Consider the following 23538-nt stretch of genomic DNA (forward strand, 5'->3'; position numbering starts at 1 on the left):
ATCTTCACAATTTATTTCACTTTTAGTCATTTTTATTTCATAATTAAACCTCCTTAAACTTGAATCAACTATTTCTCCTTTATGATCATGGAAAGAAGCAGAAAAGTGTTAGAAATCATTTAATTATTTTTTTATTTTCAAAGGCTTTGTCAAATCTTGACAATTACCGAACAATAATTGGTACTGCACAATTATTGACTGATCACACAAAATCAATGTCATATCAAGGTAAAGGGTATTTAATGCATGGATAAAACCTGAAAACTTAAGATTTGATTGATATACCCGCATCATTTTTTTCTTTTACGTCATACTAGGTTCATAGAAAAAATGATTTCACCAATCCCTGTTAAAAACACGATAATCACCATTAGAAAACTAAAAAATAAATAACATGTATATGATTAACAACTTTAACAGATGTACAGTATAGAAATTCAGTTTAGGTAAATTCAGTGTGGATGCGGTTTTAACCAAGCTGTCGGTGCAGAAGTAGTAGCTCAACTCACGTTAATTTCTTGGATACTCATAAAACCAATACTGTTAGTAAAAAAAAATGAAATTTCTTCATTAAAGATCAAATTCATGGATCAGATTACATTAACAAAAAACGTTTTTCATTATCTCAGTAAAGAAATTACATTTATGTTCTTTTTCAGACTCCCGGTTTTAATGTATAAGTATATAAGTCAGTGAAGAAAAATTTATAATGATGATATCATTGATATATAAAGTAAACCCCAACTTGTATTGGAAGAAGCAATCTACTCGGTAAGATTTTTACGACATTTTTTTTTTATCGAGAGAGCAATCATATTATTACAGATTAAGAAATAAGAAGGGGCGGGGAAGCACAAAATGGACATAAATTCATCACTGAAGGAGTTCCATGTGTTAGAGTCTATGTCTGCGTTCTCTTTACCCCTCAATTTCTACAAAATTGTACATGTATCTTTACATTGTAAATTTCCCACAAACAAAGGAAATAAATCATCTTTTGGGTTATGTACGAAATCAAAGAATCCCCCCAAACTGATCTTTGAAATTTTTAATGATGACATTGTATTTCATGTCATTCTGTTTCACCGAGAAAGAATCCATTAGATTAAGAGGCAAAAAAAATTTTTTTTGGTTTCCAGCAAATAAAATTCAAAGGTCAAAAATTGCTTTAATTGAGATTTAGTTCGAAAACTCTATGATGGGTTAAGCATGCTACAATGAATATCCAAGCCTTGATGATTTGCAATTATCATGGACAAGTAAGTGTTATTTATTACAGGTACGCTTCAGTGGATCATCAGTAATGGCTATTTATCATACATGACTACCCGGTAGTTGAAAATGAGGATCGATTTTGTGCCACCCCAAGATCAAAGATAACGCTTCAAATACCCTAAATATTAAATATTCCCTGTGGATATTGCAAAGTATTGAAATGCTCATTAATTATACATCAAATCCATGAACAAATAATGCAAATTTCTACTTTTTATCATTATTGCCTACGAATTGTTTTAGAACGCTGTAATATTACACTCGACTAATTTTGAGAAACTATCATCCAATTAATTATTCAAAAATTGATGTTTATTTTTTCATTTTAAAACATATAACGAAGCAGCCAATAACATCCAACTTTTTTTTCCTACAAAGGATGTTAAATATATAGACCACGTTTGAATTTCAAATTCCGATGCATGAGCAAATGAAATGAATTTTAAAAGAACATTTTCGTGTGCACATTTATTGAAAAATTTGTGAAAAAGGTGTAAATATTAAAAGCTTGTGAAATTTAGCAAGTGTAAAGTGTAGCATGGAGAGGAATATTTTGCGCAATCATTGTCTTTGGCAGAAAAGCTGGACTGGTCCCCCACAGACAATACCATTTCGGAGTTTAACTCCGCGAAGTTCAACGATCTCCAACAGTTATTCCACGATTTCCAAGCCTTCTAAACAGGTACGCAGTGACTAATTTTATTTAAAAATTATATTCAAGGTTGACAAGAGGCAAACAGAATTACTTGGTTACATGAGTATCAATGCTCTGAAGATATTTTTATTAAGATGTTAGGACACAATGTTAACATGTATATAGATATACCTGTCAGATTATTACATATTGCAGCTTTCTTTGCGATAGTTTTTTTTTTACCCAATAAACTATGTAAAAAGTGCCTCTTTGCATAAAAGAATTTTTTAAATACAAAAGTTTGACTATAATTATATTAATTAACTGGGGACTTTATATATCTAAATGGCAATTTCAGTATTTCATGATGAGGAGAACTTTTTGATCTTGACAACTGCTTTTTTCAATAAAAAAAAAAGTACTCGTATATTTACTTACCTTGTCATTGGTCATTTGCAAAAGTACGTATATTTTGCTTAAAAACAATCTGGTTTTACACACAGACCAACTTTGCATTCATATGAAGCAGAATTTATTCAAAATCTGATACATGATAAGCAGACACTTGCTGTAGCCTTCAACTCGACATTCAGATATAATGACGTTGTTTTATCAATTATTATACTTATTTCCATTCATATATCGTAATATATCATATTGAGCTTGAAAAAAGATACCAGGAGTCTGTTACATCTGTACATATCTGAATATTTTACAAGAAAAAGACGATAACTGCAACCTCAAAACAAAGCTTTCTAAAGCTTTATCAGTAAAGTGATGACTTTTTAATCGTCAACTTCCCTTTACTTTCTAATCTATCATTTGGTCAAAAGTTGACTGACTTTTTCACATACTAATTGCCAAGCCATTATTTTCACACTTAATTGTCGACGGAGTTTTCTTTCATTTCCCGAACAAGAAGTATACAACGCCGATAAAAACATTGAGGAAGAATGTGTCTGTACAAATCATGGAAATTTTAAATTTACGTCATTTTCGTGAAGTCATTTCATACATAGAATAGAATAGAATAGAATAGAATATCATTTATTTCCAATTTTGGGCCCATGAAGGGCATTCAAGAAAAATACAACATAAACAATGATAAATAAAATATAAAGCTAAAGAGAGGAAGAGATCCAAATGATAGTTGAATTCATATGCAACAATGAATATGTATAATATATGATAAAAGTACACAAACGCAAACATTATGCCACATCATGCAGAAATTTTATTGGATATCTACCTTGTCTGCATATTATAAATTATCATTCTCAACTTTCAGGAACATCCTGAGACAACATTGGATCTTTTATTGTAACATTTAAATATATATTCTGCAAAACTATTTATTATATCACTACTTTCATTTGACATTAGCCATATAAATTTATTTCTATTTGAAAGTGAGGAGAAATTTTTATTTTCTTCACTTATATGATTAATGAATACTTGCCTATATAGTTTATAAGCTGAACATTCAAATATAAAATGGATTTCATCTTCTACAGAGTCTGAAGCACAAAGTTTACACTTTCGATCCATGGCAGGCACATTTCTGTATCTGCCAGTTTCAATTTCAAGCTTATGTGAACTAATGCGGAAGTTTGTAAAACATTTAAGAACCTCTGGTTTTGATATCATAGAAAAATATTTTTCTTTTATTAGTCTTGTTTTGTATAATCCATATGTTCGAAGTTTGCCTTTTTCATTTCTAACACACTCTGATAAATTATTTTGCCATATATTAGTAAATCTTCTATTTAGTTCATTATAAACTATTGATGGAAGGTTTTTAGCCAAGATGTTGTCACAGGATATTCCTAATTGTTCCAGCATAAAATGAATACTACTCAACCAACAGCTCTTTCTATTATTATTCAATATTATATTTTCTTGTAGTGCACTTGCTAGTAAAGTACTATCTGATTTATAAATATGTTGCAAATATTTGATACAATTATACAAGATTTCAATATACAATGGATGTCTGCCTAATTCACCCATAACAGCATGGTTAGAAGCTTTCTTGTGAACCCCACAAATATATTTTAGAGCTTTGATATGTAGTTTATCACTAAATAAATTTTTAAAGGAATTTTCTATTTCATAATTTGTCCTTTTAACAACTGCAGATTCTGTGTTTATAGTGCCCCAGATCTCACTTCCATATAAAACAACAGGTTTTACAGTATGATCAAAAAGATGTAACAAGATATTTGCATTTGGTTTGGTATTACCAAAACATTTTACCAATTTAAAGAAAGCCCTCAAACCACGCTTATATAAATCATACTGACATTGAGCAAATGAACCAGATGCATTGAATAAAACCCCTAGATACTTATATGACAATGTACACTCAATTTCATGACCTTTATATATAAAATGTAAATTTGTGAGTCGTGCATTTTTGTAAAAGATTACAACTTTTGTTTTTTTCAAATTTACAGTAAGACAATATTTATCACAAAAAGTGGCCAGCTTGTTCAAACAATTCTGTAGGCCTTTTGGAGAAGATGATAATAAAACAAGATCATCAGCATAGAGAAGACAACTAAGAGGTTCATTATTCAAATATACTTGATCATCTTCACTGTTAAACATATCTGGTAGTTCATTAATAAGGATTTTAAACAAGTTTGGACTCAAATTATCCCCCTGCCTTACCCCTAATTCAGGGATGAAGCTTTTAGTAAGTTTATTACCAATTCGAATATGTAAATTATTCGAGGTATACATGCTCTTAATGACATAGTAAAAAGGACCTTTAATATCAATCTGAGATAGTCTATATAATAAGGCCGAGTGAAGTACTGTATCAAACGCTTTTGAAAAGTCAATAAAACAGGTGTACAATTTTGAGTTAGAGGAGTTATATTTTTGAATTAGTGTTTTCAGTACAAACATATGATCAGATGTTCTAGCCTTGGGTTGAAATCCTATTTGGCATTTATTGATAATTTTATGGTCATCTAGGTAAGTTTGAAGTCTTGCATTTAATATACTATTGAACACTTTGGAGAGACAAGACATAATTGCTAATCCTCTGTAATTTGAGGTGTCACATGGATCATCACATTTATATAATGGTTTTAAGTACCCAATTTTCCAATCAGAGGGATAAACTCCTGTAGAAAGAATTATATTAAATAGTTTTAACAAACATCCTACTATTTGGGATAATCCAGCTTTAATCATTTCATTTTTAATTCCATCAAGGCCAGCTGACTTGTTATTTTTAAGTTTAGTTACTGCATCAATTATCTCTTTTTCTGTAATTCTACAATCAAGGAGTGAAAAGGTTTTACTCTTTTGACTTTGATCACAAAGATTTCTAAAGTATAAGTCTTGTGGAGTAAACTTCTGATCTATTGAAAGTAGGTTTGAAAAATGAGATATCCATTTATCATGAGATATTCTTGTTGAAGGGTCTTGTTCGTCATTGTCTTCTTTTAATTCTTTGATTAATTTCCAGTATGAATTTGGATCCTTCGCATGCAATGTCTCTAAATTTTTCATAATACTTGCTTTAAATTCTCTTTGTTTATATTTGCATTGTTTATTATAATGTTTACGATACTTGAAGAAAGAACCTCTTATAATCGGATCAAAAGGATATTTAGAATACAATTTACTTTTATTTAATAATTCTAACTTCATCTTGTGTAAATCATAGTCAAACCATTTTTTATTTTTATAAATTTTGTCTTTTTTCACACCTACTTTAACCTTAAGGGATGTCTTTAACGATTTGTTGCATGCTGTTTTAATAATATCATTAAATCTCATTAATGCATGATCACTTCCAGATTTATGCTCGTTACAAGAGCTGTTTGAAGGATGGACAGATTTATAATTAATTATGTTTAAATCATCTTCCAAATATTCTTTTATCATTGTTTGCACTTCATTATTATTCAGCGCGGCTTGAAAATGTATAATAGATTCTTTATTCCATATATAAGAGGATGGAATTAATATGTTCGAGTTCGATACATGATTTTCTTTGCCAAACTCCTGAAAATTGGCTTTAATCTGGCATGTTAATTTTGCATGGTCTGAGAGAATTGGTATATGATCATGAATCATAAAATACAAAATGTTGTTTGACAGTGAATTTGATATTATACAATAGTCAACGATACTATTACCATTGTATTGAAAACACGTAAACTTTCCACTTAAATCTCCAACAGTTCTCCCATTCAAAAAATGCAAATCATGGGATATACAAAAATCAATAAGATCTCTTCCCCTCTTATTAACAAAAGAATCATGACTAGATCTAACAGGCAAATGATAATCAACATGGTCAAATGAAGTTGGAACATAAGAATCAAAATCTGTGTTTTCTATTTCAGTCCCGGTCCTTGCATTAAAATCGCCACATATTATAATATTCCCAATTTGGCTATATTCTGTGACATTATGTTCTAATATTTGTAAGACATCCAAATTGTTTCTTATGACATATGATGAATTAGAAGGGGCAAAGTATGTGAAACAAATGTAAAGATCCTTTTCAAAGCCAAAGAATTCCTTAGCTAATCTAATCCACTGTATTTCACTACTGGTATTTTTGATAATTTTGATTCCTGGCTTAATAGAGTTTTTCAACAAAATTATGATCCCCCCTGATACAGGATATTTTTCTTCTTTAGGGCGGGGAACTGAAATAGAGCTAAAATCTTGACCGAAGTCAAAGTGGTCATCTTTACTATGTTTTGTTTCTAATATACCAAATATATCATATCTACTAATCTCTGCAAGGAAATATTTATCTCTCGATTTATTGTGAACTGAAGATTTCAGTTGATTTATATTCCAACTTCCAATCTTTAAAAGTTTTCGCATTATTCTAGACAATCAAGTTCTTCTCGGAGATTCTCGGAGAAAAGGAAAACACCTTGTTTGGACAAGTGCTTCTGGTCACGCAAGATGCCTCTGAGTGGCATGCCTCTGTAGAATAAATTGCTGTTGTCACAAAGAACGACGGAATTGTCACGCTTGTAGTGATTCTGAAGATCTATGTTCAGAGTATTTATTCGCAGGTTGAATTCACGGTCTCCTCTGGGTAAGCCAAGGGATATCATAAGTCGACAGGACGGAAATTTTGCTTTGGTTACGTCGATTAAGTGTTGACATTTTTTCAATAGCTGAGGATTTGAGGATTTTTCAACATCGTTGCATAGTAGATGATACACAATGATTTCTGGTTTCATCTCTCCGTCATAGTTCTGTATATACTCTGTTGCATCATCAATGGTGTATCTGGTCTCTTTATGGACATAGTATCTCTTCCCTGCTACATACCTACAGCTAACATATTTAATGTTTGATGTTCCGACGAATAGAACTTGTTTTCTTCTGTGTCGAGTTGCTCGTTCCTGTCGGCTTCTCACAGCTTGCTTTGGTTTGTTGTCAACTTGTCGTGGTTCAGCATCTGGTAGATTTTGTCTGTTTGATATGTTTACAGCTCGTCCTTGGTGCAGTTCAGCATTATGATCTGGTCGATTTTGTTTGTTTACAGCTCGTCTCTGATGTGGTTAAGCATCATTCTGACTGTTATTTACATTCTGCTCAAATAAGGAGTCATCCATTCTACTTGCATGAATTTTTTCATGTATTAAAGAGTCATGAAGTTTTGATATCTCATTATTTAGGTTTTTAATGTGCCTTTCTTGATCCATAATAATCTCGTTTTTTGTTGTGATCACTTCCTGCATGGAGTCCATCTCTTTTGATAAATGTTTGTGTTGTATTTCAGCACAGTTGATTTTCTCATGGAGAACTGATAGTTGGCTTTCAAGTTGCGACTGTTTTATTAGGTGGTTACCACATTCATACTGTAGGTCCTTACAGCGCAGTTCTGACTTTTCTAGCAAATGCTGTAATTCTTTGCCACGATTCTCAGAGCGTTCTAAATTCTTCTGTATTTCAAAATCATTCTGATATGATTATATGACGTCATTCTGATATGATTATATGACATATGACGTCATTGCTAATGAAAATATTGAGTGTTTTGAAGTCAGCATTCATTCCCCTGTTTAAGAACATAATTAAATATTTCTCCGTCCAAGTTTGATTGTGGGGGGCAAATATTGGTTATTACCGAATAAAATTCTTTAAGTACATATAAAAGTGGAATTATGTTACTTAAACAGTGCTTCGGCAAATATTAAAATATTTTTTTTCTTTGCCGCAACATTGTTTAAGAACGCTCTAATAGTGTACACTACACTTATAGGGTAGTTTTATGCAGTTAGAGTGATCTTCCCTTAGAAGAAAGATTATTAAAATTGTTATTTACAATTAATTACACGTTTTTTAAAAGATTAAAATATTTTTAGCATTATATAAGACCAAAAATTAGTAATTGAATTCATTATTTTTATTAATTTTCCCAATCAAGTAAACAGCAGTAATTTCTGCTTACAAATAGCCCATTAACTTTGAACATTTTTTCTGCAGAAATAAAGCACGTACCCTATGTTAGCAATGAATGGAAAAGTCTCACTATGCACACTTTTATATAATATATTTTTCTCTAAGTCCAAAAAGCAGTTTCTGCTAGTGTTTAGAGCTTCCTTAAGTGACATAAATCCATGTTCACCTAAATACGCCGACTTATTAAGTTGATGCATCTAGTATGGATGTCATCATGTCACTGGTGGGTGATACTTGATAATTTACGCAAATGTTTACTTGATCACATTTTATTGCATGTACATGTCAACAGTTATGTTGCTAGCTGACATAATATTTTCTGGCACGTCGACATGATCTTAAGAAACAATTTTGCTTATAGAGGACAGAAACCGCCATACAAACATTACAACGACAAATGATTCACAAAACCAATGAATCACTCTTTCGAATATAATTTAACTGAACAGAAAGTTGCATGCATTGCATAGAGATTGCCATGTTTTATACCCAAAAACTTTATTTTTCAAGGCACATTTGTGAGTTTAAAAATAAGTTTTACAGGACCAAGACAATTTTATTAAGTCAAAGATGATGTATTTTCTTACCAGTAATCAAAGTTGTTTTTTTTTTTTTTTTTTTTTTTTTTTGCTTATAAGGGCGGACGTGAGTCAAATGATTCTGTTCTTCGGCGATGGAAAAGTGTCCCTTCCGAGTTAGGACAATCCCTGTCAGATGAAAGGGAACCCATTTCAATGGCAGAAATGTTGGACAACAGGAGACAGGAGAGACGGTACAGGAGGAAACCCTGGACTGAAAAAGTGACCATCAAACACAACAATCCCAAATACAATAGAGGTAAAAATAGAAAAGATCACTATAGAACACAATAATCCAAAATACAACAAAATAAAAATTGTGTCCACCGAATAGAACAGAACCATCCGAAATACATGTATATTCAAGGTAAAATTAAAAGAAGTGATCATAGAACATAATATTATCCAAAATATTACAGGTAAAACCACAAAAAAAATGAAAATTAAAAAATTAATACTAGTACAACAAATTTAAAAATTAGAAAAAATTAAAGGACCATTTAATAACAATCCCATCCAATACAACAATCTGAATTTTAGCAAAGATAAAACTAGAAAAAGGGTTACCTTCAAACATAAAAGAGTCCGAAATACAACAAAGGTTAAACAGGAAAAAAGTGACCATCAAAGATCCAAAAATTAATACAACCAAGGTAAAGCCAGGAAAGTCCATGTTCAGTATATTGATTATTTCATGATATAATTATTTTCTTAACAAATACTTTTAACAGATTCTTTTTACTTTAAATCAATTGAAATTCTGAAAAATTTTCTATTTAATTATGCCAACTCGTAAACTCAAACTTAAAAATATGATAGAAAAATATGAATTAACCAGTCTTAGAACAATTAAACTTACCTAGCCCAGTTTTCAAAAGAACATTATTCTAGTTTTGCATTCACATATTACCAATTTTAACATTATCAGAAGTTTACAATATATTTTAGAGTTTCTCTACGGAAGCTTTCTTCCATCTGATTTAACGGATGTGAAACGCAGAACAAGAAAGTATGTCACCAACTCAAAGTATGGAGACATCTATGAACTAAGGTAAGCCAATTCTTAAATTAATATACTAGTAAACTGTATTAATGTTATATAAACATCGAAATATAAATCAGTCCGTGCATTAGCGACTTCTCGAATTTATGCCTATCTATATTTCTAAATTAAGCTTATAAGAAAAAGCTTTCAAATCTGAACGGATTTTTTAATGATAGATATGAAGTTGATAAAGAGACAAAGACAGAAAAACAGCCCTTCTCCCGCTGGCTCTGGGAAAAGGAATACAAAGTATGGTTATCAGAAAAGAGTCCACCCAGAAGTCGATCGTACGTGTCTCAGTTTTTAAATATTGTTTAATTCATGCCTTAAATTTACATTGTGGTATAACTTAAATAAACAATTTCTACCCTATAAAAAGTGAACACAGTTCTCGACTGGAAATGACGTCTCCCGTTAGAAGTAAAACCCCCAGCAGCAGTAGAAGCCAGGAGCCAGGGGGTGGGGCCAGTTCTTTAAACAGATCTATCACACCGAGTTCGAATAGCAGATTTGCGAAAAAAGGAGCACCAGATCCACAATTTTATGCGTAAGTAGTAATACCAACTCTCTCTCATCGACCTATCATTTGTGACACATTTATTGAAACCTTTCGATAAACGAAAATATTTCTGTAAGTATATATCTATAGATAAAGTGATCGCCAACTTTTAATTTAAGGTCCTGCTGGATGTAAGTGTTTGTTGCAAGAAAAGTTTTATAAGTTGTAAAATGTTCCAAATTGTTGTGGCCTTAGAGTTTATCCCTGCAAACCATATAATTATCAATTTGACCAAACAAGACTGAAATAACAGTTTTCCATATGGTCTGTAACAAGAAGTTTGAATGCCAGCTTTCGCTTCATAAACGTGTAAAATAACTTGAATATCATTTTGCCAATACGTTCTACAAGGAGCACACGGCGGGTATGATCGGTCGAAAGGGGATGCTCACTCCTCCATGGCACCTGATCCCACCTCTGATGTTTTGGAGGTCCTTGTTTGCTCTGCTCCTATTTTGTATTGTTTAATGGACTTTCAATCTTGAATACTATCTGTTATCTCCATGGTTCATTTTAGTGGATAAAAGGACTTGAGGAAAGGGGAAAAACATTACAGACTTTTAATTATGGTTTGCAGGGATATAACACTCAGGCCAACAGTTAGGACTAATGATAATACTAGGCCATTGTTTTTTTTTTTACAAAAATATGACCTTTATCAAAACGTCATACAAGTGTAAGTTTTGAGACTTTCAATTTCGCATTTTCAGTTTCAACATATCCCTAACTGAAGATTATTATAAAAATATGCATTTTCCATCTGATGAAAGCTCTAAAATTAAGTAATTGAATAAATTACATACTCACATGTTTCTTATTATTTTTAGAAGTTACCATTCTCACCGTTTGCAGCAACGTCGACGTAATGACGCGGCTCGTTTGATCCAGGCAGTGTTCCGGGGATGGAGCGTCAGGCGCTTCTTACAGAAACTTAAAAGAAAGGTAATTAAATTAATTCTCTGTTTCCTCTAGACAAAAGATAAAGTCTACAGCTAGTTATTTTTTTACTGTTCTCGTTAAAAAATATGAATGAAAATTCATGAAATAAGAATTTTGTGTTTTTTTTAATATTATCTAAAAAGAATTATTTATAAAGGAATGAAATGTAAAAGCAAAAAGTCAAAATAGATAGAGATAGAAGATTTCAAAAACAGTTGACTGTGTCATTACTTTAGGATCAACACTCTTTAGCGTGTCATTTTAAAAAAAAGCGGTTATGTCTCAAAAATGCATGAAAAATTTAGTAAATGATTCCATTAAATTAGTTTTCTGTTACATTGTTATGTGACCTATCCCTGCTTTTCCTGTAATTAGAGTCATCTTTTGGGACGTAGTGCTGATGACTTTCTATACACATTTAATATTGATGGGTAAAATTAACAATGTTCAATATATTTTGTGGTGTGAATGTCAACACTGCATGGGTAAATATATTACAAAATGTTTGAGACTTCCTTTAAAACCGTAATATAACACCTGACGTATCTTTTGTTAAATTTGTGTTAAAATTATTGTGAGCTGGTATAGGTATTTAATTTTTAAAGTATATTAGAACATGACTTTATCGATATTTACGTTGCAAACATAAAAATATCTTTTGTTATTTTCTTCTTCCTCTTTTTTAAAAACATGTTTTGCAATAGGGTTTTTGTTCGGAAATTCTACATGCAGCTTCCATCTGCCTTTTACGCAAGTCAAATTTATTTTTAAAAAAATAAAGTTTGGAAACCGAAATCTTGGGGAAGGGACTATTTACTTTGTCTTTCTTCTGTCACTTTGTCCAATGGTCATTTTCTTTCGACAATCAATGTAATGTATGTTTTAAAGGCAAGGAAAGAAATATTATTATTTCATTGCATGATTAATATAAAAGTTTCTGACTTTGCAAAAATATTCATTTTATAGCGTTTAAGAACATGACAATTCTTTTCCTCCAACGTTTTCTAAGTCTTCAAGAAATCGTTTTAAAAGAAATACAGAGAAATCGCACAGTATTTAAGCTAAAAATTCCATGAACAAAGCAGACGAGGATCCCAAAAACACCAGGGGGCCAGGAGAAGTGGGCAACCCCTGCAGACCGGTCGCAACTGTCGTTCGATTCTTGTCATGAACGGAAAAATCGAAAAAAAATATCCTATACTATTCAGTGTGTAAATAGTGTTACCAATGTATGAAAAAATGTCAGTCAATATACACTGTATAACTTTATGATCAATTTTATCTACAAACAATGTCATTGAATCGATCATAGGGTTTGCAAAATGCTGACGTTTAATGAGACTGTTGTTATTATTGTTTCATTGCTTATCAATATTTTGCCTAGTTTGTTTCGTTAGCAGACCATGATATTGCCTATCGAACCAACTGAGAGAAATAATATGAAGGAGATAAGAGTATTGCTACATAAGTAAGGGAAGTTGACAATTAAAAAGTTGAGTCACAAAGCTTTAGTCAACCATTAACTTTTTCCCAGCGAGATGTCCAAATCTGAAACAAATTAAGTGAAATCCTTTTTAAAGTTCCTTGGGAAATTCAGTTTCTTGTAAATACAAAAACAGGTCTACAAATAATGGGGTGATATTGCTACCCATGGGAATTCCGAGATCGCAGGAATACTATTAGTCTTGGTCTCCAGAAACTATAAAGTTATTGTCAATCAGAAACTCATGTATCATATCATCAGAGCGTCGTTTTAAAGTAATTTTGAAAAAAAAATATAATACTTCGATCCTTAAATGGTTAATTTTTCCAAATCAGCCCAGATCATTTTTCAATTTAAAACATTCATTTTGACAATATCAATATGTCTAACCGTCCGTGGTAATCAACCTGCATGTTTCATTTTTAATTATACAGGCATTAATTTCCTCCAAGGAATTCAATGATATTTTGTCACATCTTGATTTACGTTCTATGATCAAAGCTGCATAAAATAAGCATGTCATATATCTTCATAATCAATGTGACCATAGAAATTAACGTGAAAAACAAGCATCCCAATGTGTATAAATTTCAAGTTTTATAAATATTTTCCAGAGATACTGTTATTAAATATATTGACACATCAATTTATGACGGTGTAAATTTAACTTACCCGCCCCACTTAACACAACGGTACTGGTGAAGTGGTTCCAGGGCAATAAAACTGAGATTGGCTCACTTTTGATATCAGTCTTACTTTTCCACTATTAATCCTTTATGAAAAAGTGAGACTGAGATCAACATTTTTATTTTGTCAAACTTCATGTTTTGAGAATTTTTTATTCATAAAGACATGATAGACGTACCTTTATAACGATGAAGGACTTCAAACACAAAAGAACGTAAGTGGGAAAAAAAGAGTGTCTTTTTAAGAGATAAAGCGAAATAAAACTTTGCAATAATTTCAATTTGAGACTGAATATTCATTTATATCATAAGCAATACATAAACCCAATAAGAAAACTTTGTGGTTTATTATAAGTCAAAAAACTATAAAGGATTTTTTTTTAAGACAATAAAATGCCTTTTCAATTGAAATATTTAAAAAAAAAAAAAAAAAAAAAAAAAAAAAGACATTTTTTTTTTATTTTGGATAAGGACTATATATGATAAGAGCCAGTTTTGGCCCCCTAAAAATCAACATTTTAGAATGATAATTAGATATGTTTAATTGATATTTATTTTGTAGAAGAGATTATATTAGAAACATTTTCAATACATTTTTCACATTTATATGCACTCACTGGCTGTAAATGACATGAGAAGTTATTTTTGCTATCTAACAAAAAAGCCAAAAATATGCATTTTCTTGAAGTTTTTTCTTAAGGGAAACATAGAGCGCGGTGAAGAACATACATACTTTTTCTGTCACTAATTAGTATTGGATAGATACATCTTTCGTAAAAATATAAAGTTTGTTCTAGGCTGCGCTCTGTATTTTCTGGAAGAAAAACTGCTTGAAAATAAGCAGTTTTATACCAAATATGCTAAAATGGCGGGAAAACATGAACTTTATGATGTCATATTTCTATAATAACGGCATTTTGATCAAATTGAAAATGACCAATAAAGGTCGCATGTATAGCTGTACAAATTAAAGCTATATATAAAGTAAATTAAGGGGCCATATATAGCAAAGAAAGTCCATGTTTGCAAACGTAAAAATTCATGCATTAAAAATGTGAGAGAAAGAGATAAAAAGAAAGGAATTTCTTAGAAATATTTTGCAGGGCTATGTCGCCCACGCGATATAGTGGTTAAAGCGTTATATAACATTTTTTAAAAAAGTTTTTTTCTATTATGTAGTGGTTTGTAGTGAAACTTATTATTTTTATCATTTATCGTTTTTAATTTAATAGGAAAATGAATTTTAAAAAATGATTATACATAACCTACATGGATCCTCATTTTGAAGTATTACACTGTTGAAAAATGTTTTAAGTTGTTGCACATTCATGCAACGGTATGAAATTTTGAATTACTAGTATTTATTTTTAGATTTGATGTTGCTAATGGGTTAAAGAGCAATTTTTTACAGGTCCCAATTTTCTCAAGAGAAATCAAAGACAGTAAAGTAAATTTGTAGTCAGTGCATTTATATCCAACTCAAAAGCTATATACAGCGTTGACTTTAAAAATATACACAAGTACACAAGATACACAAGTAGAATACATACATGAGTTGCAAAGGAAATAATCAGTGTATAGTGCTATTAGCTTCTATTTAAGGTTTTACATTTCAATAATTAATATTAATAAATTTTGCTAGTTATAGGATTTACTTGATGAATTATATAAACAAGTGTATGGTGTCTGACGGTTTTTGTCTTTTTTTAAATTCATTAATGCACATAGATAATTATTTAGTGTTTAGTTTGCATTCCACTCCTCTCTTTCAATCTCCTTCACATTTCTCCTCTTCTGAATCGTAGAAAACAATCCTGAAATGACTTTTAAATTACATCATCATACTCTAATGATTGTTGTAGCAATTCTGAAGAAATACTTCACTGCACTGCTTTTCTCGGTGGAAATTCTACGTGGGTATGCTATCGAGTTATTTGAAAAAACCTATTTGAAAATTCATTTTTAATTTCAATTCGTTCTACTGGAATAAAAACTATGAATTTTTAATTAAATTATACAAAGTAAAACATGCCTTCAAGCATATTTTAAGTGTGCGAAATTACAGAAGCTAAAAGAGATTAAAGCGTAGCTTTAATTAGCATCAGACTGAGATCAGAATAATATTTTGAGAACAAACGTCGTTTCTACATTACGTCCTGGAACAACATTAAACAAAAAGTAAATTAGTTATAAATTTTTATGATACAATAAGTCGATTTTGGGATTTTTACTGAAGATAGAAACAATTATGAATTATGAAAAACATTTCTTAGTCATTGTGTGCAAATTGCCATCAACTAAGGACATCTTCACTTTCAGAAAACGTACAGATTCCGATAAAAAAGCATACTCATTAAAGTATTTTTATTAGTAAAACAATATGCAGATTGAATAGCAGGGAACGTTTATGAAAACAATTTCCTATGTGAAAATGTAAAGAATGTTTAGTAAGAAAAGTAAGAAAATATAATTTTTATGAGCAATTAAAAAAACAACAACATTTAAACCATGTTCTGATCTTAACAACTGCTATTTTAAAGACATTTACCATATGGAAGACGCCGTGACTATTCCCCTCTCTCTATGGATGTTTTCGAATACTTTTCCAAACATAAGAGTGCATTTTTTATAGATTTCATGTTATTGTTGTTAACACATCTTATTTTGTTTTCACGTATAGCAGAATTAATGAAAAAAAATCTTCTAAAGCCCATTTTTGATTCTCAATTCAACATTAAGATGTATCGACGTTGTTCTATCTATTTACAAAATTAATTTTTTTATTCTTACGTTGATTCAACCTACACTGTATATCCCCCTGAGTTCGAAATATAAGATATACTTCAGTGTCCAAATTTTAATATTCTTCTAGAAAAAGACATTCGTGCATTCTTATATTAATGGTAAAATAACAACAAAACTTAATGACAAACGTGATGACTTCAAGTTTCTATCGACAACGTCCCTTATTTATATATATATAGCAATATTTTCTTAGCTTCTGCGTAGCTAGCTGGAGTGTTTATTTCCCAGTTGATTCGATACGTAATTTTCTGCTCTACGTATAAATAATTTTAAGACGAGGCAATTTACAAACGGAAACATAAATTGATGATACCAGGCTATCAACAGTCGCGTTTAAAGTCATCATTTCGCAAATTCTATGGCCGATGCAATGATCTTCTCAGCAAATTTAGTCTACCAAATGCCTGCTAGAGCTTCATACAAATAGTTAAAAAAAAAAAATTTTACACACTTAGTTCTTCAAGGATTTTTCAGTTGCCCGATCATGACAAGGAACATACGGCGGGTATGACGGATCGACAGAGGATGTTTTCTCCTCTATGCCTCCTAATTCCACCTCTAGTGTTTCAGAGACCCGTGTTTGCTCCACTCCCAACCTATATTCCTTCAATGGACATATGAGCTTGATTACTGTTTGCTTTCTCCAGATTTTATGTTTAAAAATCAAATTGCATATATATTTAAAACAATATAAAAGTAATGGATATTTTTCATTGCCAATTTTATCATTCAGATAAGTTTGCTATCCTTGTCTTTTTTCCCTTTTTGATATTTTCTGTGTTTCTTTTATATTTTATCAACTGTTTTCACCTTTATAGGCAAGTCGACAGTCAATAAAATACAAATCATGTCAGGCCGACCAAGATTAGACATTCAATCAAAGACAGAGGTCATGTTATCATGATTTGACGACAGTTTAATTTATGCCTTGAATTGATGTCCAGCATTGAAACTCTTGGCCGCTTAACGTTTAAATATTAACAAGGTCAGGGGGCTGTATTGTAAAAAAAAAAATGCATTGGGAGTCCTTCATGCTTACGTACGTCAAAATCCTGGAACTAAACAAGATCAATTTTCAAACATTTTGACAAAAAAAAGTATATCACAAAATCTATATTATTTAATTACATTAATTGTGTATTTAATCATCGTGTAGGAGAAGTTTTTATTTATTTTTATAAATCTTACATTGACCAGGTTCGCTTGGAACACCTCATGTCTTGGGAGAATTTTGTAAACGATTACAAAAACCTGATCAAACGGGTACAAGAACGATATGACGTCAAGAGGCCATATTGTGGGGTGGATCTAAAGGAACTACTGGCGTTCCTCGACAGTAAACTAAGTAAGTACCTGATGTACTGTTTTTATTGTTTCATGTCCATACAAATGTTCTTATGGGTGTGGAGAACTAATTTTTAAGCTTGTGTTATTCATGATAATTATTAATAATTATATGATTAAAATGCATGATTTAATGTGATGCTGCTCGGGTGATATCAAGTCATGCATTGACATGAATTAATGATTATTTTCGACATTCACCTGTCCAGTTCGACCTTATTTTAATTTGAAGACAGAACATTTCCTATTCCCTATCTCATTCAATATGATAAACTGACTCACAAACAGAATGAAAACATGCAAACAATCTTAATGGGGAAAATACACATTAATCTTTATAAATACTGTGCTTGTTCAAATCAAAATAACGAAAAAATAATAAAATTCTATAATTGCAAACATCCATGAACATAAAATTCAAGTACTAGTACATGTTATCTGTTAAGACAAGAAGAGATAGACACGTTTGTATGAAGTTAAATATGTGTAATTTTCAATTTGATTACAGAATATGAACAAACCTTCCGAAAATTGGCTTATGGTGACCGAGTCCTGAAGGAAGATTTGCCAGAATTCTTTACAGCGTGTGATCTTCATCCGACCGAAGGTGAAATTCAACAGGCTTTCGAAAAAGTTTTCAAAGGTTAGCTTAAAATATATTCACAACTTCACATGCTCAGCAAAAGTATTTTAATAGCATTAGAAAGAAACATACCTATTTACTTTCAATACAGGTGGAAACAATTCAGGCGAGGTCATATTTGTTTTGGACTGTTCGACTAGCGTTACGCCTATGTGTTTTCACTATTTGACCCAGTTTGTTAAGAGTGTAGTCGAATCGTTTACGATCGGTCCCGACAACATCCGGGTCGGTGTTATTCCGTACAGTGATGACGTATACCAAGCATTCGGAATCAATAGATACAACATGACCTACCAAATATGTAGTGCAGTTGGTAAGTATGTTATCATGTCCCTTTCACTTGTTCGAGTGTCTTTTATAAAGTAAATTCGCTCAGTAAATATATCCTCAAAATTGATTCATTGATTCATTATGGAAACATTACACGTCTTAAATTGTTTGAAAAGAAAAAGATTATTCTTCAAAATATGTATTTTTTTATATTCATTGTTCTTATAGAGTTTTCTTTGTATATCATTTCATGTAGACAACATTGCCCACAACGAAGGATTGACCAGGACAGATCTCGCCCTTAAAGAAATGAAGAAAATGTTCATGGTATTCTCACTTTAAAATATATTTTCATGTTGACTTATGACCAGTTCTTAAGAACTTTTTTTCTCTTTATTTCAGTATGGTTTGATTCAGAACTATGGTTGTTTCTACTAATGGATATTTTGAAATATGTCAATACTGTTGCGAACATTGGTTATTCTCTATTAATTCTTTTCTAATTACCCCGTTAAAATTCTCTTTTAATTGGATCGTTGGAATTAATAGGAAATTGATTAAAAAGATAGAAGACATTGGACATAAATGTGAGGGCAGACGATACGTCCCATGACATATTCTTGATTAGCTATTTTTAAATTGTGACTATTCAAGCATTTTTAAAGACTATCATCATTAATTGATCACGTCGGTCCTCAAGGAATCAAACAGATCTTTGAAACAAAGCAATTTTCAGTGTTAAGTATGCTTGGTAAAGCATTACTTATAGCAAACAAAGTTTTACATGTAATAAGTTTCTTTGATCTCCCATATGATAATATCTTTAGAGAATTAGAGTTTACTGAATCATCTTATTCGTCACATTTACGTTTCCTTGCGTAAACATCAAAAGGACCGAGCTGAGAGTTAAACATGGAAGGGGGTTAGGGGCTAGGTTCAAAATGTTATGTATCATAGATTCCAAACCCAGTTTCAACACTGAGCCCATAATTTAAACATCATGTCCGTACATTAAACTGACAATCTTTCCATAATCCATGAATTCGCCATATATCCCGACCTCATAATCCGATCTTTTTTGGTATTTTTCATAAAATATAAATCACTTGGATTTTGGCTACTCACACTTTTTGATCTGTATCTGTCTGTAGTGTGCCAGGCCCGGGGTCCAGAAAACAGGAATCGTCATCACAGACGGGAAGTCATCATGTCCCGAGAGAACGTCACAAGCCGCTAGACACGTCAAAGAGGATAACGTCAACGTTATTACCATAGGTAAGAAAGATTCCTTATAAACCAACTTCTTTAGCATTAATATTGTATTATAGAAAATATGTATCTTATTTTTTTTTTAATTGACACCTCCCCCATTTTCTGTGGTCTATACACAAGTATGTACTTGATAGATATTTACCTGGATTTACAGGTGTTGGAAGTCAGGTAGACATGGAGGAACTGAGACACATTGCTTCATCGGCTAAGAACGTCTACAGCGTTTACGACTACAGTTCCATACATAGACTGAAAGACGTCATAGCCAGGAGAACATGTTTAGGTAAGGTCTCTTCTCTCTGTTGTTACAATTGTGTTTTTTCTTCCATTCAAAGCTTATACATATCACAGACACTTGTTTTTGGAAATAATTTTTTAACCAATGGTATTTATTTCTGAAACAAGTGCCTGTGATACATACTCATCCTCAGGGGTCCTTAGTCAGGACGTTGCCTTTCGTCCAGGACCCCTGGCTTGCGAGGATGATACAAATCAAGCATTTGTAATTATTTTGAAATATACACAGATTTGAAATTAATATTTACTCATATTTTCTGTATAATATCACGACTTATATATTGCAATAGCATTTCACACGAAAATGTAACTAAAATCTTATTTCATCTAAAAGTTATACAAAAAATTGCCACTTTTCCTAAGTATTAAGAAGAAAAAATAAAATTGTGAAAGTGCAAGGATCGATGTGTTAATCAAACCCATCCCAAAAAATTGAAGTTTCACTAACTTTTAGATAAAATAAGATTTTAAATATATTTTACACGTGAAATGCTATTACAACACAAAAGTCGTGATATTATGTATACAGAAAAAACTAACTTTAAATCTGTGTCTATGAACCGTTAAAGGTAAATTGTAATGTTAATTTTTACATTACATAATTTTTATTACAATGAAGATGAAAGAAATGGTAATCATCTTATTTTGTACATTTTTATAATTATTACTTTGCAAATATATACTTTCAACTTTCTTGTCAAAGAAAATTTTTCATCTTATAAAGTCTTATTTGAGCTTAAAACAATTTATAGATTGTTCTTCATCAATTTTTTGGAGTTTACATTTGAATAGATTTTGTTCATATGCAAATTTTATTTGAAATTACTTTAGCAAAGTAATAAATGAATAGATTACCACTAATTGTGACACGATAGCGGTGTTTTTCTTTGAAGTTTACTGTTCTGTATTCCCAATACAGAACGGGACTTTGGTGGGCGGAGCTACTTTCCGTTCTGTATTAGCCAACTATTACAATACAGCGCGGTCTGAAAATAAATCTGATTAAATTTAGCAAATTAAAAGCACGTACAAATAGTAAATGCGATGTTTTCCTATTGTAAATTTTAGAGAAATACCCGGTAGTAATCCTGAAAATGTACAATGTCAAAATTTCTCAATCACTTTTTAAAAAACTTATTCCACACAGAATCTACACGTAATTTAGATCCAAAGGAAAACGCGAATAACATAATCTGTAATTTCGATCCAAACGAAAAGAAAATTCGCAATAACGGAAAACATCCACTCTCCTCGTGCAAAATCATTCAAGTCCATTTTTCGCGTTTTAATCCTTCTCGCTTACGACAGTCACACGTCTCTTTCACTTCGTTTTAATGTCGCAATTCAATAAGAAAATAAAAATCCGTGATATCAAAGTCCATCGAAGAATTTTCTGTAAATCCTGTTTTTGTAAATCTAGTTAAACCGGGATTTTAAGACCACTGAAATATATTATAATCAATCTCCATCTATAGATCAACAACAATTACGGTTAAATCCTCTACTTTCTCCATTAAGACTGCACTATCACTCGATTACGTCTACCCCGTTAAATTGTCATAATCTGACCGAATTTTACGTTTTCCGTGGAAATATATATACTGCGGATGCGTACTCCCCGTCGGGGCCTCATCTACCGACACTCTGGCGGAAGTTTGGATGCTGCAAAGTTATAAAGTGGGCGGAGCTATTTTTGATTGATCGTGTCACAAATCATTTAGAGAACTCGACAGGTTCTGTATCGTAGATACAAATTTGGGGGTGGAGACTCGTGCTTACGCACTCGTCCACCCCCAAATTTGTTTCAGGTGATACAGATATTGCCTTGGATATGGTTAACTAAATAATACTTATATAGAGCTTCTCTGAACACCATTCGCGTCTTCCCTTTGCAGCTGCTTGTGTTTTATGCCAAACCATTCTCCCTCGTATACGAGATTCTGGACTCTATCTAAGAGAGGTTCTAGAAATAGCTTGGACCCTGTATATACCAATCGGCTGTGAAATTTCTTGGTATACAGAAACTGAATCTGGTATATTGTTTCAAGCTCACCCTATAACACGTGTGAAAAAGTGTCATTAGTTCTTGTTTGTGTTTGAATTTCTCACACGCATGTGTCATTTCCCGTTGCACAATGTTAATTACTTTAAGTTACCATGGTTACGGTGCTTTTTCTCTCAGTAAGTGCGGGTCCATTCCGTATTTTAGACTTTTCAATCCCTAAATTTTACCTACTTTAATTTTGGCAGATGACAGTAAGCAATTTAGTCATAAGTTTGGTGAAAGTTGTCGCCCTTTAGAGCGACGAGAAGTTATGGAAATTCTTTGGACAACCTATCCCCCATCAGCCACTAAACTTAACATACGGTCATCTCGATGGGTACGCCCAATGTCAAAAGGCACCGAAGCATGGACTTTACTTGGTACGTCAGATCCTTTTATTTCTGGTTTCAATGTTTGTGAATTAGTTTTCCCATAATTATAATTTACTTGTAACATGCACTCTTCTAATTGACCATTAAACAGTATTCTATCATATTCTTTTTTAATTTACCAACTGTATTTTATTCATTTTGGTTTATTATTGACACAACTTGCAATTCATAAATTTTGGTTTATACTTTGGACCATTAATATAAATACAAATTTGTATCCCTAAATTGCATTCCTTGAAAATCTCAGTTGCCTTTATTAAAAATTACATATAAATTAATCTAATGATAATAGTACTTGCTTGTTTTTATGTATTGTTTTGTAATATTTTATGTATTCTTGCAAAGAATCTCAATAAATGTTAAACTTGTCTCATATTTGAAGGATTTAAATCCGGTAAATAATTTGATAAATATTTAAATACTTAGTATACTAATTTCTGTATTACAGACGAGAAAGTGAAGAAATCAACCGACATAAACACCTGCTTACAACTAGTGATCAAGACAAAGATAGAACGGGAGGGATTTATAACCCTCCCCTCAGACGTACGGGAGGGGGTGGAGCAGGTGTCAGACCCAGATATTGCCTTGGATATGGTTAACAAATGGATAGCCCAAAAACAGAAGGAGGGAAGTAAATTCAAAGGGTTAAATTAGTAACTGTGGAAAATATGCAACTCGCATTTATACTTGTTATTGATACTGAAAATTGACTTATAGTTCAATGTACAACTTGATCAATGGGGAAAAAATCTGGATTGTTTATGTAGATCTATTTGAAATTCTTTTCTTTTCTCCAATTTTTATGTCTTTCCT

At 31.6% G+C, this 23538-nt stretch overlaps 1 protein-coding gene across 1 annotated transcript; it reads left to right on the forward strand.

Annotated features, from left to right (window-relative positions):
- Positions 1 to 1663: 1663 nt before the first annotated feature.
- Positions 1664 to 23538, forward strand: LOC134254612 (uncharacterized). Its single transcript, XM_062737142.1, has 14 exons — positions 1664 to 1957; positions 9004 to 9202; positions 9892 to 9994; positions 10165 to 10275; positions 10368 to 10535; positions 11375 to 11489; positions 17658 to 17805; positions 18313 to 18447; positions 18539 to 18760; positions 18974 to 19044; positions 19869 to 19992; positions 20144 to 20272; positions 22537 to 22710; positions 23171 to 23538. The coding sequence occupies exons 1-14, from the start codon at positions 1814 to 1816 to the stop codon at positions 23377 to 23379; spliced, it is 2052 nt and encodes a 683-aa protein (XP_062593126.1). The 5' UTR covers positions 1664 to 1813; the 3' UTR covers positions 23380 to 23538.

The sequence above is a fragment of the Saccostrea cucullata genome, unplaced genomic scaffold, assembly GCF_032062105.1.
Source record: "Saccostrea cucullata isolate Sc308-1 unplaced genomic scaffold, CSIRO_AGI_Scuc_v1 ctg354, whole genome shotgun sequence".
NCBI classification, from domain to species: domain Eukaryota; kingdom Metazoa; phylum Mollusca; class Bivalvia; order Ostreida; family Ostreidae; genus Saccostrea; species Saccostrea cuccullata.

What these genes read in the sequence shown, in the direction of transcription:
- LOC134254612 (XM_062737142.1), top strand. Translation starts at nt 1,814, where the DNA reads ATGGAGAGGAATATTTTGCGCAATCATTGTCTTTGGCAGAAAAGCTGG. An exon ending in TTTCCAAGCCTTCTAAACAG is followed by an intron (nt 1,958 to 9,003) that starts GTACGCAGTGAC and finishes TTTGCTTATAAG; the next exon opens with GGCGGACGTGAGTCAAATGA. An exon ending in CGAAGCATGGACTTTACTTG is followed by an intron (nt 22,711 to 23,170) that starts GTACGTCAGATC and finishes TCTGTATTACAG; the next exon opens with ACGAGAAAGTGAAGAAATCA.